The following is a 19,862-nucleotide window of genomic DNA, read 5'->3' as shown; positions in this document are numbered from 1 at the left end:
TTATTGAAAGGTTCAAGTAATTTCAGGGTGAAGTTGAAAGATCGTCGTGACAAGAGGATAAAAGATCTATGATATGATCATAGAGATGAATATCTGAATTACGAGTTTGGCACAGAATTAAGACATTGTGGAAATTGTTTCACAACTAATACAGCCTGGAACAGTTATGGTGTGTCCGAACATCATAACTGCACCCTATTGGATATGATGCATACCATGATGTCTCTTATCGAATTACCACAATAGTTTATGGGTTAGGCATTAGAGACAACCACATTCACTTTAAATAGGGCACCACGTAATTCCAATGAGATGACACCGTATGAACTATGGTTTAGAGAAACCTAAGCTGTCATTTCTTAAAAGTTTGGGGCTGCGACGCTTATGTGAAAAAAGTTTCAGGCTGATAAGCTTGAACCCAAAGCGGATAAATGCATCTTCATAGGACACCCAAAACAGTTGGGTATACCTCCTGTCTCAGATCCGAAAGCAATAAGGGATTGTTTCTAGAATCGGGTCCTTTCTCGAGGAAAAGTTTCTCTCGAAAGAATTGAGTGGGAGGATGGTGGAGACTTGATGAGGTTATTGAACCATCTCTTCAACTAGTGTGTGGCAGGGCACAGGAAGTTGTTCCTGTGGCACCTACACCAATTAAAGTAGAAGCTTATGATAGTGATCATGAAACTTCAGATCAAGTCACTACCAAACCTCGTGGGATGACAAGGATGCGTACTACTTCAGAGTGGTACGTAATCCTGTCTTGGAAGTCATGTTGCTAGACAACAATGAACCTACGAGCTATGGAGAAGCGATGGTGGGCCTGGATTCCGATAAATGTCTCAAGGCCATAAAATCCGAGAAAGGATCCATGTATGAAAACAAAGTGTAGACTTTGGCAGAACAACTCGATGGTCGTAAGGCTGTTGAGTGCAGATGGATTTTAAAAGGAAGATGGACAATGATGGTAGGTAACACCATTAAGAAAGCTCGACTTGTCGTTAAGATGTTTTCCGACAAGTTCAAGGAGTTGACTGCGATGAGACTTTCTCACTCGTAGCGATGCTAAGAGTCTGTTGGAATGATATTAGCGATTACTGCATTATTTATGAAATCTTGCAGATAGGATGTCAAAACATTGTTTCCTCGACGTTTTTTTTTGAGGAAAGGTTGTATGTGATACAAACCGGAAGGTTTTGTCAATCCTGAAAGATGCTAATAAGTATGCAAAGCTCCAGCAATCCTTCTAGGGATTGGAGTAAGCATCTCGGAGTTGGAATGTATGCTTTGATGATGATCAAAGATTTTGGGTTTATACAAAGTTTATGAGAAACTTGTATTTCCAAAAAGGTGAGTGGGAGCACTATAGAATTTCTGATGAATATATGTTGTTGACATATTGTTGATCAGAAATGACATAGAATTTCTGGAAAGCATATAGGGTTATTTGGAAAGTATTTTTCAATGGAAAGCCTGGATTAAGCTACTTGAACATTGAGCATCAAGATCTATAAGGATAGATCAAAACGCTTAATGGTACTTTCAAGTGAGCACATACCTTGACATGATCTTGAAGGTGTTCAAGATGGATCAGTCAAAGAAGGAGTTTTTGCCTGAGTTGTAAGGTATGAAGTTAAGACTTAAAGCTCGACCACGGCAGAATAGAGAGAAAGGACGAAGGTCGTCCCCTATGCTTAAGACATAGCTCTACAGTATGCTATGCTGTGTACCGCACCTGAAATGTGCCTTGCCATGAGTCAGTCAACGGGTACAAGAGTGATCTAAGAATGGATCACAGGACAGCGGTCAAAGTTATCCTTAGTAACTAGTGGACTAAGGAATTTTCTCGATTATGGAGGTGGTAAAAGAGTTCGTCATAAAGGGTTACGCCGATGCAAACTTTGACTAATCCAGATTATTCTGAGTAGTAAACTGGATTCGTATAGTAGAACAGTTATTTGGAATAGCTCCAAATATAGCGTAGTAGTTGCATCTACAAGATGACATAGAAATTTGCGAAGTACATACGGATCTGAAAGATTCAGACCCATTGACTATAACATCTCTCACAAGCATAACATGATCAAACCCAGAACTCATCAAGTGTTAATCACATGGTAATGTGAACTAGATTATTGACTCTAGTAAACTCTTTGGGTGTTAGTCACATGGGGATGTGACCTTGAGTGTTAATCACATATCGATGTGAACTGGATTATTGACTCTAGTGCAAGTGGGAGACTGTTGGAAATATGCCCTAGAGGCAATAATAAATTAGTTATTATTATATTTCCTTGTTCATGATAATCGTTTATTATCCATGCTAGAATTGTATTGATAGGAAACTCATATACATGTGTGGATACATAGACAACACCATGTCCCTAGTAAGCCTCTAGTTGACTAGCTCGTTGATCAATAGATGGTTACGGTTTCCTGACCATGGACATTGGATGTCATTGATAACGGGATCACATCATTAGGAGAATGATGTGATGGACAAGACCCAATCCTAAGCATAGCACTAGATCGTGTAGTTCGTATGCTAAAGCTTTTCTAATGTCAAGTATCATTTCCTTAGACCATGAGATTGTGCAACTCCCGGATACTGTAGGAGTGCTTTGGGTGTGCCAAACGTCACAAAGTAACTGGGTGGCTATAAAGGTACACTACGGGTATCTCCGAAAGTGTCTGTTGGGTTGGCACGAATCGAGACTGGGATTTGTCACTCCGTGTGACGGAGAGGTATCTCTGGGCCCACTCGGTAGGACATCATCATAATTTGCACAATGTGATCAAGGAGTTAATCATGGGATGATGTGTTACGGAACGAGTAAAGAGACTTGCCGGTAACGAGATTGAACAAGGTATCGAGATACCGACGATCGAATCTCGGGAAAGTATCGTACCGCTAGACAAAGGGAATTGTATACGGGATTGATTAAGTCCTTGACATCGTGGTTCATCCGATGAGATCATCGTGGAACATGTGGGAGCCAACATGGGTATCCAGATCCCGCTGTTGGTTATTGACCGGAGAGTCATCTCGGTCATGTCTGCATGTCTCCCGAACCCGTAGGGTCTACACACTTAAGGTTCGGTGACGCTAGGGTTATAGAGATATTAGTATGCGGTAACCCGAAAGTTGTTCGGAGTCCCGGATGAGATCCCGGACGTCACGAGGAGTTCCGGAATGGTCCGGAGGTAAAGAATTATATATAGGAAGTGCTATTTCGGCCATCGGGACAAGTTTCGGGGTCACCGGTATTGTACCGGGACCACCGGAAGGGTCCCGGGGGTCCACCGGGTGGGGCCACCTGCCCCGGGGGCCACATGGGCTGTAGGGGGTGCGCCTTGGCCTATATGGGCCAAGGGCACCAGCCCCTAGAGGCCCATGCGCCAAAGGGACAAGAGGAGGGGAGAGTCCTAAAGGGGGAAGGCACCTCCGAGGTGCCTTGGGGAGGATGGACTCCTCCCCCCTTGGCCGCACCCTTCCTTGGAGGAAGGGGCAAGGCTGCGCCCTCCCCCTCTCCCTTGGCCCTATATATAGTGGGGGGAAGGGAGGGCAACTATACCTGAGCCCTGGCGCCTCCCTCTCCCTCCCATGACACATCTCCCTCCTCCCACAGCGCTTGGCGAAGCCCAGTTGGAATCCCGCTACTTCCACCACCACGCCGTCGTGCTGTTGGATCTCCATCAACCTCTCCTCCCCCCTTGCTGGATCAAGAAGGAGGAGATGTCGCTGCTCCGTACGTGTGTTGAACGTGGAGGTGCCGTCCGTTCGGCGCTAGGATCATCGGTGATTTGGATCACGACGAGTATGACTCCATAGATTGATCTTGGTGACACGTAGGAAAAATTTTGAATTATTGCTACGTTCCCCAAAAAATGCATAATTGATATTTTTGTGAATAAATGGTATTTTATCTATTGATGATCTTATTGCTGCCTTATAGCTGCCTCGATTAATGTTTGAATAAATGGTATTTTATCTACTAATAATGTAGAATTAGGCTGTTTTTGAACTACTTTTGCTTGTCCGCTTGCGCAATAATGGCAATATGCCATTTATCTTATTATTAGGCTCTGTTTGGGTTACATGATCTCTATTAGGTTATTGTCTGAACTGAACTACAATTTAGTTGTTATTTTGCTTGCCATGTGAACCTGATGTGTATTCTCTATGATGTGAACCTGATGTGTATATTATTCAAAACCTGGTGTGTATTGAAAACTTTATGTTTACTTTTTGGATCGTTAATCCTTTAATCATATTCCTTTAGGGAAATGGTGCCGCCACCACCACCACCATGTCGACGGTGCAAGTCAAGGTGTGCCAGCAGCCTTGCAACTGGCACACTGTTCGGCATCTACTTCCAGTCTAGTTTTCTTCATGCGGCGGTAATCAATTATATGAAACTAGTAACCACTATTTAGTTTTTAGTGTTATTGGCATTAATGCATCGTGTATATATCATTTTGCTTTTTTGCACACAAATCGTCCCATGCAATGTGAGGTCGGAATTCAACAAGCTGACCGGAGATTCTGTGACCTTTGAGACTCCTGGGGGCCCCTACACTATGGAGGTCGAGAAAGGACGAAATATGACGCAAGTGGGAGGAGATGGATGGGTCCGTTTCATCGCCCACATGCGTATCACCGGTGGTGAGTTGATCAGCTTCTCCTTCAGATCAGAAAGACCCAAGCTGGCCGTCATTTATGTCAACAAAGCGGAAGATGATGAAGATGATGAGGATGATGACGACCCACTTGATGAAGCCATCATAGCTCAAAGAATGAGGTTGAGCGAGGAGCAGGTGTGCAACCTATGGGACATAATTCTGCCACGTGCTGACTTCGTCGGGGTGCCATTCGTGACCCGCCTGACAAGTACCATGGTTGATCGGCATGTCATGGTATGTTGCATTTACTGAAGTAATTTGATGATATGCTTTATTGTTATACTTAGTGTAGAGCTTGATGATATATATGCTTAGATAATCTGATGATATATATGCTTAGTGAATCCGATGATATATATGCTTAATGAATCTGATGATATATATGTTTCATGTAGAATCCAAAGAACTGTTAATAGTGTAGAATCCATATATACTTATTAGTAGAATTCATGCTTAGTAGAAATGTAGTACTGTCTTTTGATAGTGTAGAATGTGTGAGGCTACTTATTAATTGATATGTTTTTCTTATTTAGAAATTGCCAAAGAGCCTATCTGAGTGTTGTGGTATCAAGCCTGATGAAGAAGGCTCTGATAGAATACGCCTTACCGGGAGGGGCTCCGTCACCACCTGTGCGTACGGCGTGGACACGGACGGTCGCACACACTTCAACTCGGTTGGGTGGAAGAGTTTCCTCGTCGGCAAGAATATTCATGTTGGACAGGCCATCCTAATTACTATCAGGAACACCCACCGCCAAGGCTTGAGGATGATAATCGTCATCGATATCATCTGGAACTACATATGCATGTGTGTGGCTGCTCAACAATATATATGCTAGTATGACTACCTAGTAGACTTATCAACTATGATCTATTCATGCATTGTTGACTACTATATATGAGTTTGTGAGATTGTGTGGTTATATTAAATGTGGTATTGTCGTTAATGTTTGTGAGATGGTTCTATGAACTTAGTTTATTTGCATTGGACTTGTCTTGATTTCCATGAATATTGCATCTGACTTCTTTTTATTATTTTTAATTTCCATTTACCTAGTTGTAGCGTGGGGAGAAAATAGGGCGCTACTACTGTGTGATGATAGTAGTAGCGTTGGTAGAGAAAGATGCGCTACTACTAAGTATTTTAGCTGCAGCACTTGTTTAGAAACACGCTACTGTTAAATAATAGCTGTAGCGACCTAGCAGTAGTGCGAGTGCCCCCGCTACTGGTATGTAAAAAACCAGCGACATTAGTAAGATTTTCTCTAGTAGTGGTTGTTGCAAATAGTTTATGACAAGATCAAAGAATTGACTATGATGAGATTGTCCCGTCTTAAAGTCGGTTCAAATTAAACGTACGAGGCTGGAGAGGTCGAACCACGAAGGGAGGTCGAACCATCACGACGTCATGTGGGCCTCCAAGCGAAATTTGTGGTGGGAACTTTCCTTCCATTCATCTTCTAATCAGATTTTGATATTTGTGCCATTGATTTGAGTGCCGATGAAGAGCTTTCTATGGACGAAGAGTCAACATTGCATTGGCATTTGCCAAGTCCATTCCCTGCTTTTAACAATTCAACTTTCTTCTTTTTTTTTGGAGAACTAACTTCTTTTCTTTGTGAAAAAACTATTCAGGAATCGGAATCATTGAATTCACGAACTGCTCATCAAATTCACCCCACCAAACTCAATTCGTAGGCACTACCGAATCGCAAATCCCAAACCCGAATCAGTGGACTGCGAATTCGGTAACTATGGCAGGGATTGACAAGTGGCAACAGACGTCTGGTGGCGTAAAGGACGACGGGTGGTGGTAGGGCTATGGGAGGATCAGGTAAATGAAGGAGGTTCCCTATGGAAATCTGGCATGTGGCGGCATAAAGGTACTATGGTTTGATGTTTGCTTTTTACCTAGATGAATACTTATAGCACTGAATTTATGAATGTAGGCGTAAAGGACCAGGGGTGGCGGTAGTGCTATGGGAGGAGCAGGTAGGGCTATGGCGGCATAAAGGTATTATGGTTTGATGTTTCTTTTTACCTAGATGAATACTTATAGCACTGAATTTATGAATGTAGATTTATAGTATTGTGTTTTTGATGTTTACTTATTGTCGTAATCGTATGTATAGGTTGTGTAGAAATCACTCAAGTCTGCTTTTTATTGTGGAAAGCTCGTTGTATGTGTAAAATTATTTATACTCTTGGTCCCGACGCACGGAGCCTACAAGACACCGAATGTTCTTGCTGCCGCTGTAAGCATTTCATTTGATTATGTTTTCACCTGTTGCTGCTGTGAACATCAATTATCTTTACTACTGAGTCTATCATATTTTGGTTATATTGATGGCAGTACCAAGCAGGGAAACACCAGAAATAAGTTCAACTTGGGGAAGAACATGAAGATGATGAACTCACTTGGCGGCTTGTACCGTGTTTTGTGCTGGAGGAACATAAAAATCTCCGTTTCCTTGTTACTTTATTCTGATGGTTTATTTGCCATATGTTAGATTGGCGAGAGGTGGGTACCAGAAAGAGGCGACGTTAAAATCGGTGCCAGTGACGACGATAGTGGACACGATGAGCTTGGCGACAGCGGCTGCCGCAACATTGTTGTGCCTGGAGCCCATGCTATCCGAGATGGACAATGCCAATAGCTCAGTCCTTTTGCGTGTTCATTGACAAGTTGTCCGTACAGTACCTTGGCGTCAACAACCACGGCCATGATGACGGAGTCGTGCTGGCCGACTGCCCTGCTTCCATGCACCGAGCAGTTTCTGGTTTGAGATGACCATGAGGACTGCTGGGCTCAAGGGGTTGAATCGGGTTCACCACATGTGGTGGCAACCTGGGTGAGCTACCTTTTGTTGGCCCTTTCTGCTATTCGGTATCTCTAGCCTGGTTTTAGTGCTCTGACAGCAATTAGCAATGCTAAACTTGAGACCAAAAGGAGTTGTAAGAAGAAAGGAGTTGTAAGAAGTGTTCCTTAGAAATTGTACACTAAACTGCTTGCACATTTTCATGCATGTTGGCACTCATCTTGGAGCGCAATTAAATGGAAATCAGTAGCAAAAATACAATCTGCATAGTGGTAATCTAATCCTAGAATTTGGCTTCATTTATATATTTCGAAGTGGTTCCATGATTTCATATTTTGCATACTATGTTCACACTGTAACTTTTAACCTGGGATTTTAAGTGCGCGAACAGTTGATATGGGTTACAATTGAAACTTACATTCGTTCTACTGAATAGAAGAAGTGGCTTCTGATCGTACTAAAATTTCTTAAGAGCTATAGTAACATTATTCTGTAGCAATCAGTTAATTAAGAAGTGATATCTTCCCCTTGCTTTGAAGTGAATGCAAATTTCGGGGTATACTCTTATTCATTGCAAGCATCACTAAGCGCAACTTCTAGAACTTTAATTTAATCAAAAGAATACTGAAAAAAAATACTATTTGCATTAATTTTCTACTCCCTTTGGTACACCATGTCAGATAAATGTGATGAAAATTGGTGTAGGTTCAGTTTTACATTCTCCTCCTTCCCAGATCACAAGTGTCTATTTCAATATATTCCCTTTTTCTATTTTACAAAATACACTTTCCACCATGGAAGTGACATGTGGTTCCTGAGAACTGGTTTAGTTTGAGTTGATACCATTTATTTTTTTTCTTTTCCATTATTTTTAACAACATCTCCTTGATTATAGGTCGTACTTTCTGCTAGACTGTTTCATTTTCTTCATTGGAAGACTTATGTAATACTTGATGTCTTTTTTGTAATAGAAACTTCATCTTTGCTTATAGTTTTGTTGGTGTTGTTCTGCGCATGATTCCTTAATTCGAATAGACAGTTAAAATTATGATACAATGTCATATCATTCTTTTGGGAATATCAAAAGAGTAACTTTAACTTCTCAGCACACGTGCATTTTGGAATGCTCTTTGTAAACCAGAACATAAGAAAATCAACAGCCAGTTAAAGATTAGCCAGATTAACGCAAGTGATTTTTTGTCCTGTTTAGTGATACTAGTTAGCGTGCACGTGCAATGCACGTATTCCTTACAAAGAAAAAACATGTTCATCCTAGTTAAGACGAAAACATTCAACAAAAAATAAACAAGAGTTTAGCGATGTACTAATTAATATTAAAAAATCAATAGGTCATAATAATGAAGTAATGATTTGTTTTTGGCACATGAATAATGATTTACTTTGTTGTATTGAGCGGAGGAGATTTCCTATACGGAGAAGAGTCACTAACATATGCAAACTTCTAATGCAAAAGGTATATATTGAAACTTTTGAGGGTGCTGTTGCATTCTATCGCTCTAGTATTCTCCCACAAAAGGTTGAGTCGGGGTGGCATGCGATGGGAGAGAGTAGGGCATGCGCAGGTTCGGCCCTGGCGGCGCGAGCACGAGGATACAGTGTGAAAGTTTTTCTAGCTGAGTGTGGGTAGTTTTGGAGGAGGATGTACCTGGTGGAAGGAGTGGAAGGTGTGCGCCGGCGTTATATTTGGCTAATGTGTTTTCTCAATTACATGATATATGGTGTCATGATTTATTTCCTAATGAAGGTGTAATTAAGATGAAATGATTCCTATTTTAGTGTTCTGACGATTATATGTGATGTGATGATTTGTTTCCTAATGAAGGTATACTTAAGGTGCAATAATTCCTAATTAAGATATTATGGAGATGGTTAAAATTAATTAGTAAATATGTGAATTTGATGTGATACAACATTGTGACAATCTGGTCCATTGATGAATGATGGATATGTGGTTGAGATCTAATATTTCTGCCTCAACTCGTTTGTTTAATAGTAGTGGAGATGCATTTCATCAACTATTGTTTATCACCATTGCCGGATGTAGTGATACTCCAAATGGAAATGAAGTGGTCAAAGTGGACAATTCTCGCCATATGGCTTGATTACCGTAAAATTTACTACAAATCTTGACCTATGTTGTGTTGCAGTAATTTCCTTGAGATTATCTTATTAGCATGCTATCGTTTTTACAACCTGACAAAAATAGGTGAATCTTTGAACTTCAGACTGCAATGGAGGTGCACTGGATGAGCTGGAGGTGATCATTTTGGCCTGTGCACCTATGTTCTTCTGTTAGGTCTAATGTGGCCTGCTTAATAGATCAAACCACCACATATAATATTTGATAAAGCTTTCTTCTTATAAACATTTTATATGCATAATCGAAATCCAACCCTATGTTGTGGCACAAACACACTGACATCCAAAGAATGGACTAAGTGCTAGGGAGAAGGGAGGGCCAATATGAGTTGTGTAGGTGTCCTTGGTGTAACTAGAGCGTTCTTTGACCTTGTTAGAGACTTAGTGATAGAGCAATAAATTGTTTTGTTAGGATAATAAATTGTGTGTTAGGTTATTCTTTTATATGGGTGATTTTAATCCCAAGGTAGGAGTGTTTGTACAAGTGGAACTATGAGCTCTCATGCAATGTTTAGAAGAAAAAAATAGGCTCCTTTAGGATTTCTGACGTATAACATTGCAAAAAACAAATTGGGTATCAGTTGAATTACTCGAATGTTGTGGTGTGCAGTTGCAAGCCATATGAAGTTAATGACATTGGGAATGACTTTGGCAATCTGGCATACTTGGAGAAAACTCATGCAATTTTGTAGCGGAGCTGGGAATAGCAACGGTAGTTTGCAGGACTTGGAGAAAATATGGCAGATTCGGAGCAGGGTGACAACATACCAAAGGACAATGTGATGACCCAAGAAATGTAGCCCAGGGCTCGCCATAGATTCATTTGTTGGTTTGTGGCAACACACGGGCATTCAACTAATAAGATATAATAGATGGATGTCAAAAAGGATTTCCATAATTTTGTTAATCCAGAAGATGCTAGATAGTATGTAAACTTCAAGAGATCCTTTAATAGACTGAAGCAAGAATAGCGATGTTGATATATCTGTTCTAATGAAATGATCAGATAATTTGATTTAAGGTAAACATGCTTGTATTTACAAAAAATAAGTGAGAGCATGATAATATTTATAAACATTGGGCTTTCTCTGCATGTTCAGTAAGTTCCCTGTTGTCGATCTTGTGTACTTTTCTGTTTAAAAATAGATGACTCAACTTTGTATTAATTTTAGTATAAAGTGGGTCATCTATTTTGAAACGGAGGGAGTATGAAGTTAGTACTAGAAGCACATGGCATCAGTTAGTACTAGAGGCAAAACATTCTTATCGTATATTGTATTTATTCCGACACTCTCATCTCTTCTCGCAAAACTTTTTTATCCGGGAGACCTTACAAAACTTTGACCGCCTGTATACTCCGGCGGTCAACTCTAGCTCACACTTCGCCATTCGAGTGTACATTGCATACTCTGGCGCGCAAGTTCGTCGGATCGCGCATGCAACTGCTCATTTGGCGTCGGCCGGCGCGAACCTGACGAGCGCGCGGGACTGGAGCCAGGGCTTGACGACCACCACGGCGTCGAACACGCGGCCGTCGCCGACGCCGTTGCTCCCCGCGCCGTTCTCCTCGGCGGCCGCGACGCGGAGGTAGTACTTGATTCCGGACACCACCTGGCGCTGCGCCGACACCACGCGGGCGAACTGCAGCCGGCCGCAGACGCCGCCGCCGCCCTCGCAGCCCTCCTCCCGGCGCCGGTTGTGCTCCTCCACGGAGTACCGCCCCAGCTCCTGCACCTCCCTGTCGCCCTCCACGTCCCTCACCTCCGTCCTTGCCCCCACCTTCCTCCCGTCGTCCCACAGCTGCCGCGCGGCACCCGGCTCGGTGCGCGCGGCGGACGCGGCGCATGCCACGAGCAGGACGACCAGCAGCGCGCAGGCGCCGGAGGCACCGATCATCCGAGCCATTTCACGTGCACTGTGTCTGTCTGTCCGAGCTAGATCACTGATGCTGCTTAGCACTGACGCTGTGCTGGTTGATGAGGATGAGTAAGCTGTGTGGCTCTGTGCGGTGTCGTGGGCGGCATTTATAGAGGCGTGGTGCGGCCGTGCGGGCGGTGCTGGGAACGGAAAGGCATTGCTGGGGCATGGAAGGATGCGGCAGGTGTGCATGCATCGCATGACGGCATGGCGTGCGCCGGCACGCATACCTAGGTGGGTGGACGGGCCGAGCCGCGCCGCGGCGGGACGGAAGGATAGGGACGAGACGGTGGCATGCCGGAGAGGAGACACGTAGGGCGTGGCGGGCGCGGGCGGGGTGCCGCGTAGACAGATGTACGGGTCGCGCGTGGGGATGGGTTCCTCTGGCCCGCACGCAAACTGGGCGCCTGTCGTGGTGCATAGGCCGGGATGGATGGTTGGAACTTGTGTCGCCTGTGCATAGGATAAACTGCTGAGCTGCGTCGCACCATCGGTCGATTCTTGGCGTCACACACATGCACCGGGTGTGCACGGGGTTGGGCCAATGATGGCCCCGTTTCAGTGGGCAGCGCCATGGTATACGCTTCTCGAAAACTAGATAGCAGTGAGACATATATTCAGCAGTACGCGTTCTCTCCCTCCGTTGCCTCTGAAAAACAAAGTCAAACACAACAGGCAGTTACCCGTATGGATGTCATGTTGGGTCGACAAATTCGGCCTGGCTAGCTCAGTGCAAAGGCCGCGAAAGCTGACCACGACCTCTTTTCACCAGTCAGCGCAAAACGATTCTATCGAGTGACGCTCGCTCTCAGGGACGTGGAGTTTCTACACCGAGGAGCAAATGCTCCTGGTGTGAACAGTAAAATCAAATAAATTCAAAAACAATTCAAAAAATTCTGAAATTTTTTTGTGCCATACTTTCACAAATGTTTGTTGTGCCTATAAAATTTCATCGCAAAATCACATTGATGGAAGGCGTGGTAAAAAAAACAAAATCGATGCTCTGAAAAATGTTACTTACAAAAGCATTTTGAAACTCTGATTTTGTTTTTTTTGGCACGCCTTCCACCAATGTGATTTCGCAATGAAATTTTGCGTGCACATCAAACATTTGTGGGAATATGTCACAAAAAAATTTCAGAATTTTTTGAACATTTTTCTAGTTTTTTAATTTTACTATTCATACCAGGAGCATTTGCTCCTGGGTGTAGAAAGTTACTTCCGCGCTCTCAGTAGCTTTGCGCGCGAGAGCTCACTTAAAACCGGTTTGTTTTACTTCTCTAATCAAGACCTAGACGATCCGGTAAAATCTATAGCGGCGTGTAAATTTTACTCCTTGGCGCTCACACTCGGACTAAAAGCAAAACACGTCTCTCCGCCTCTCTTCCCATTAAATCTCCCGCTGCCCTCCATCTCGACCACTCCCCCCTCACCACCCACCTCTCTCCCCCTCTTGCTCCCGCACCCTCACCCGTGCCGCCATGGCCTGATCCTGTGGCCACCGCTCCCCGCCGCCCATCCACAATGCAGATCCCCACAGCCACGAGCGCAGCGCCGACACATCTTTCTCATGCCGCCACCATGGTGCATCCTCGAGCGGGGCCTCATCTGGCTCCTGCGGCAGGCTAGCCAACTTCGCCGACCTCCCCGTGTCGCCGCCGCCATAGAGTCCATTCATCGGCGTGCGGCCGTAGGCATGGGAACGTGGGTGGCTAAGATCACGGATCGGTACAGCCACAAGAAACTGTGGCTCGGATCCTTCCACACCGCCGAGCAGACCGCCAAAAAGTATGACATTTGGTGGATCCGGCGTACGCGTCGAGGGCCGCCAGAACTTTGGGTTCGGTGACATGCCGCGGCTGGATCCAGTTCAGCCGGGGTTGGTCTACGCACGGGAGGCAAGGAAGGACTGGGAGGCGAGGGAAAGGCTGGCAGCGGAGGCCTCTGACAAGGTGTACATGGCGGAGCTCCGCCGCATCTACCCAGAGCAAGTGGAGGCGGAGCGCCACCTATACGAGCACCTAGCGGCCAGGGGGCAGAGGTCATCGTGCTGTCAAGAGAGGACGAGGACAATGGTGGCAATAGAGGCAGCGGAAGTGCAGGCGGCGGAGGAGGCAGCGAAAGTGGAGGCGACAACGACGGCGGCTTTCGGACCGAATGGCGAAGAATCTCCCGCGGCGATGAGGACGACGGCACAGGCCCTAGCCCCATGGTCGGTGGGATATCTAGAAAATACGAGCACTAACGCCAAGTCCTGTGCGTTAAAAATGTACATTGTGTACTCACATAAAATAGACATGTGTTAAAAGAAGAAGCTTTTTAAACCTGACAAAGAAATAGAAAGAAAAACAAAGAAACCCGAGGAATATGAATAAAACCAATAAAGAGCCAAAAGCATAAGGCCACTGCTAGGCGTCGGCGCACCGGTCGAACGTTTCGGCCGGTCCTACCCTAGCCGCCCGATCGGCCCCTCCCAAGCCGCTAGATCCTTATCCATCCAGATCATCTTCTTCCTTCAGGCTCGCGAGAAATGGACCCTCCGTATCTCATCAGCCCTGCGCTCTCCAGTGGCCGTCCGCATCACCGGTCCCCACCCTCGTCGGTCGTCCCTGTCACCGGTCCCTGCCCTCGCCGGCCGTCCTCGTCGCCGGTTTCCACCCTTACCGCCCGTCCATGTCGCCGCCTCAACCCATGTAGCAGCTGCACCAGTGGTTGCGGCTCTCGGCGGCGACGCTCGTAGCTTCGGTGGCGACGGCCGCAGCTCGCCGGCGTGCTTGCCGCTGCTCATGCCCGTCCAGTCGCAGCTCGTCGGTCACATACCTCGCGGTTGCAACCTCTCGCTCACCCCCGTTCCAGCAAAAAATCCAGCTTCGCTTCCGGCAAAAAAAATGCATCGTTGTTCGATGCAGCAAACGTTGTAGCTGGATACGACACCGGTCGTAGCAAAATCCAGGACCGCTTGTAGCATGTAGCATGAAACCCACGACTTCCATCCTCGCCGAATGTTGCTTGGACTACTCGTGGGTTGAAGCTTTTTTCAACTACAAATGAAGCTTATCTGTGAATGTTTGCAGCTTTTTCCGTGGAGCAATGCCGGATTGAAAACTTTGTATATATTTTGGTTGACACTTTTTTCATCTAAGGTTGGAGCTTTTTTTATAACGGTTGCAGCTTTTTTAGTTTGAAAGTGTTGTACATTGAAAAGCTTCATCCATGTTCTCGAAAAGCTGCAACCGGTGAGCATGGTGACCGCGCCGGTTGCAGCTGATTGTAGCAAAATGAGATGCTGATTGTAGCACAAACGCAACGTGGTTGTAGCAAAAAAAATGCCGGTGGTAGCAAAAAAAAAAATCTCCGTCGCCGTCCCAACCCAGTCGCATCTCTGGCATGAATGGATGTAGCAAAATTTCTCGCCGGTCGTAGCAAAAACTGATGACGATTGCAGCAAAAACTCGTCTCCGCCGTCGCGGATTGTAGCTCCGCCATGAATGCATGTAGCAAAAAATGGTGCAGGTTCCAGCATGCCGCGATGCTGGTTCCAGCATGCGACCGTCATGGTCGCAATTCGCCGGTGGTGATTCTCCCACATATGCATCTTCGCTGGGCTCCGGTTGCAACTCCTTTTCCCACCCCCATGTCGGAGCTTTTCAACGAGCGGTTTCTGGAGAAGGAGCTTGAAGACGACCACGCGGGGAAGAAGATAACGGAGGGCAGAGTACGACGCACCAGATAGGATGAGAAAGAAAAACAGTCATGATGGCCCTAGGGCACGTGGGTGGGCCGAGGAAAGGAAAAACAAACAACAGAAAACGTGGATCGGGAGACATCCTAGCGCTAGATCCCTTCGCGATCGAGTGGCGCGCGAGCGACCGGCCAAAGCTTCGGCCGGTCCGCCGGTACGCAACGTCTCCCAAAGCATAATGAAGAAAAAGGTTGTGAAAAAATATGATGATGAAAAAAAGAAAAAAAAAAGAAAACTGATGAAAAACAAAGAAAAAATAAGAAAAATTAGGAAAGTAGGACCAAGCGAGCGAACCAACAGCAACACACGAACGGCGAGTGACTGTGATAATGGGCCAGCCCGATTCAGTCACCCTTAGGCCATTCCTAAGAGAAATCAGTATGGACGAGAGCACGCCACTTGGTGCACATTCAGCTGCCGTCACGTTTCCTATTCAGTCACCCTTAGGCCATTCTGCGTTTCCTATTCTCAGGTCATTTTTTGTGAGCTGAGAGCACGCCACTTTGTGCACATTCAGCTGCCGTCATATGTCGCTTGTTGGACGCTCCCTAAGATTTAGCTATTTTCATTTATCTATATGCATTTTCGGATTTTCGATGTGTTTTTCGTCGGTTTTTACGGATTTTCAGTTTTTGCCAGGAAAAATAAGAAGTAAGATTTTTTGCGTAAAAAAGCATTTTTCCTCCTCGAGTCGTATGGATTTGCTTCTTGTGGAGGCACAGATTTTTTCTGTTGAGAGGCACAGATTTGCTTTTCATAGAGGCACAAATTTGCTTTTGTGAGTCACATATATTTTTTCTTCCGTGAGAGATACAGATTTGCTTCTCATGAAAGCACAGATTTGCTTCCACGAGAAACACATTTGTGCCTCTCGGAAAGGAAAAAAACATGTTTCTTTTCTTTCGCGACAGGAACATATTTGTTTCTTATGGAGGCATAGGTGTGCTTTCATGAGAGGCACGGTTATGCCTCACCAAAAGAACAATATACGTTTTTTTTTCACAACAGACACAGATTTACTTTACGTGGAGTCAAGATTTGCTTCCGCAAAAGCCACATTTGTGCCTCTCGGAAAGTGGAAAAACTTGGGGGTTGGGGGGAATCGAGAAAAAAAAGTTCAAAAAAGGAAAAACAATCACAAAAATAGAAAAAATGGTGAATTCATAAAAATTCATGAATGTGAAAAAAGTTTACAAACTTAAAAGAAGTTCACAAATTGAAAAAAATCATCGATTCTGAAAATAGTTCATCAAATTTTAAAACAACTCATTAATTTAAGAAAAGTTCATCGAATTTGAAAAGAGTTCATATAATTTTAGAAAAAAATTCATCAATTTTGCCAAAGTTCATCATTTAAAAAACTTCATTAGTTTTGCAAAAAGTGCATTGAATTTTGTAAAAAATCATCAATTTTGAAAAAAAATCATCGATTTTGAAACTAACCGCACAAATTTGAAAAAAAAAATCATCGATTTTGAAACTAACCGCACAAATTTGAAACAAGGGAAAAGAAAAAAGAACCAAACCATACCAAAAAAGGAATAAAGGAGCAAGAAAAAAAATAGAAAAGAAGAAAAGAAAGAAAAGAATGTAACAAAATGCAACAAGTGAGGTCGTTTGGGTGGTTAGTGCAGCGGGCATGAAAGAGGAGATCCCCGGTTTGAATCGCAGCACGAGCATAGTTTTTTGCGTTTTGAAAACAGTAAAAGGAAGACGACGGGCCGACCCAGCGCGGACGAAGGTGTGTGCGTCGGTTTACAGTTTACGCTGTAACCGAGGCAGAGGGCCTGAAGCGCAGAATAGGAAACGTTTCTGTACCGCCCGGACTACCCCACGGGGGCTCTGATTGTGAAGAGAGACGGTCAGGCTATATCTCGCTTACTTCGAGTTATATGCACCTCTCATCACTGGCCATGCACTCATGCCATGCGTATCGCCTGCCCAGAAAGACCAAAGAATGTAATTGTTTCTTTGTGGAGCGTGCCTTCAGTGCAGTGCACAGTTTCTTTTCCGTGTTCTTCTTTTTTTCGTTTTATATTTTGTACCAATTGTTTTCATTTCCTTTTTTTCTTATTTTCGTCGATTTTTGCTTTGTTTCTTTCTCTCTGATCTTCTTGCTTTTATTTTTATGTGTTTTATTGATTTTTTATTTTCTTTCTTTCCTTTCTCAATTAAATGTCAACTTTTTTCAGTATACAGTTTACATATTTTTCTATACACATGTAACCTTTTTTATATGTGTTGAATATTTTTTAGATACATAATAAAAATCCAAATACACGTTTTTTATATGTGTTGAATATTTCTTAGATACTTAATAAAAATATGGCTGATTTTTTTTCAAATGTTAAAAATTAAAATAAACGTTGAACCATTTTTTGAATGGTATAGAACACTTTTATTTTTTACATGAATATTTTGTACATTATATTTTAAAATGTCACGTACATTTTATTAATGGTAGGGCACAATTGTTAAACTTACTCAAACAATTTGTTGCACTGTATTAAGATTTTTCTCAAAATGTCACAAACTTTTTTTCAATTACGTGAAGCTTTCTAATCTCGCAATTTTAGAAAATGGTACAAAATATAATTTAGTTACATAAACTTCTTTACATTGTAGGAATATATTTCAAAATGTCATGAACCTTTTTCCCACCCAAACACCTGAGCATTTTCAAATATCACGATGGCAGTGATTGAGGGAGCACCCGCTTGCTACAACGGACGGCGACACCTGACACCATACTGGGAATAGCGCCCGCCAATGCTGCGATCGACGCGGGCCATTGCTGCGAGCAGGGGAGGACAAAGTGTTGCCAGAAGAGTCGGTTCCGTAGCCTCCGATGCGAGCACGTGGAGGGCCCCAAGGACGAGTGGTGGTGTGGTGTGGCCACACCGTGGGCTAGTGCCGCGGGCTCCTGCGAGTGGTGGAAAGGGAAGGAGCAACTGTGCGGAAAGGGGAGGGACGACTGCGCCGGGTTGATCGGACAACTCAGCCCTGTTTGGATACTCTAATTCAGTTAAAGGTTAGAGTTAGATTCTAACCCTGTACTAACTCTAAACTAACTTTAACCAAAGAGGTGTTTGGATGGCAGAGTTAGATGGAGCGCGGATACGGCGAGGCGCCTTCATAGGTGGTGCGAGAGGGAGGGAGGGAGGAGATGACGAGAAGTTTCGAGGAAATGGGGAGGAATCTACTGCGGTGAGAGCGAGAGAAAAATGTGTTTTTTTAGTGCTTCCGAGAAAGAACTAACCCAAATAAACACCTCTTGGGTGGCTTAGATTTTTTTTGAGTGGGTTAGATGCATCTAACTCAAACTAACCCTTCTGTTTGGATATTTTTGGGTTAGTTGAGTCCAAACTAACCCAAACTAACTCTAACCCATGAATACAAACAGGGCCATAGTGAAGCGGTCTGACGGTGCGGGAGCTGAGTGCTTGAGGCTTCCGCTAGAGTTGCCCTTCGATTTTGTACCAAGTTAACAAATTATTGCACTGGAAACCAAATAGGATAGATAGAGCAAAAGTCTTACTAATTGACCTGCTAATGACGCTTGTCTTTTGTAAATTGAGCTGCGAATGATCTTTAAAGATCCCCGGCCGTGTAATGGCGACGGAAGTGGGAGATGTAGTATCAAATATGTCATTCCCATTCCGGTATAGGCAAGAAAATGTGAAGCATTATTCGCAAAAAAATAGAAAAATGTGAAGCATTGTGAGGCTTATCCCAACTCATCATAAACAAGGATTGCACAGAGCACATTATTGGCCCAGATAATGTTCACTTTCCACGTGTGACGCTATGTCACTGTTGTGCTGTTGTTTAATCATTGTTCCCCATCGATTGATCAAGATAATCCCATCCATTATGCATATCCAGAACGAATCGGGTAAAGGAGCAAGCCGGTCCATCCGGGGGACAGTATCATCGACTGATCTTCCCGATCGCTATACTGATCGTGCCCCCACTTCAACGCCCAGTCCCTACTTTAGGTTGAACCATTATGCTTAATAACTTGACCTAATCGATGAAAGCAAATTGACAGTAATTTGACACGGACTATTTAATCGTCGTAGCTACGGGTAACACACTTGATTTGCGGCTAGAAACATCGCCTATGGAAACATATGCTGAGGACCTAGGCTATACATTGTTTTGACTTACACGTACACCACTCCAGAGAGTGAAAACCGACGGCTTTGACTTGGATTAGCACGAACGCGTCTTGACTCCGGTACACACATAGACGTCAGGCGATGTGCATGCTCCACGTACATATTACATGGACAGGTTCCTGCCTCTGGATAAGGCCACACCATTAACGTGTAGTCAGGGGAGCATAGCATCGATGGCAGTCACGTCAAACTCTACGGGCGATGCCGACCGGCCGGAAGGGCTCTTCGCGAGCCGGCGGGGCGCCCAGCTTCATTAGCTAGCAGATCTTCGCGTGCGTGCTACAGAAAATAATGGACTGGAAACGCGCAACTGGGTTGGGATCATCACGTGGAAGTGTGCGTACCTAGCCATCAAACATTGTG

General features: G+C 44.3%; 2 protein-coding genes across 2 annotated transcripts; one reads left to right on the top strand and one right to left on the bottom strand.

Moving 5' to 3' along the window:
- The first annotated feature begins 4,284 nt into the window (after positions 1–4,284).
- Positions 4,285–10,351, top strand: LOC147981032 (uncharacterized). The gene is made up of 4 exons (XM_087515840.1): positions 4,285–4,397; positions 4,494–4,914; positions 5,214–5,488; positions 10,270–10,351. Exons 1-4 carry the CDS (start codon positions 4,285–4,287, stop codon positions 10,349–10,351), a joined length of 891 nt encoding a protein of 296 aa, XP_087371966.1.
- Positions 10,352–11,040: 689 nt separating this feature from the next.
- On the bottom strand, positions 11,041–11,674 carry LOC125512245 (cysteine proteinase inhibitor 4-like). The gene has a single exon (XM_048677338.2). It carries the CDS (start codon positions 11,562–11,564, stop codon positions 11,106–11,108), a length of 459 nt encoding a protein of 152 aa, XP_048533295.2. The 5' UTR covers positions 11,565–11,674; the 3' UTR covers positions 11,041–11,105.
- Positions 11,675–19,862: the final 8,188 nt, after the last annotated feature.

This window comes from Triticum urartu, chromosome 3A (genome assembly GCF_056163025.1).
Source record: "Triticum urartu cultivar PI428250 chromosome 3A, HENAU_Tu73, whole genome shotgun sequence".
In the NCBI taxonomy this organism is placed as follows: Eukaryota; Viridiplantae; Streptophyta; class Magnoliopsida; order Poales; family Poaceae; genus Triticum; species Triticum urartu.
The sequence above is the reverse complement of the archived record's forward strand: the minus strand, read 5'-3'. Positions and strand labels throughout refer to the sequence as shown.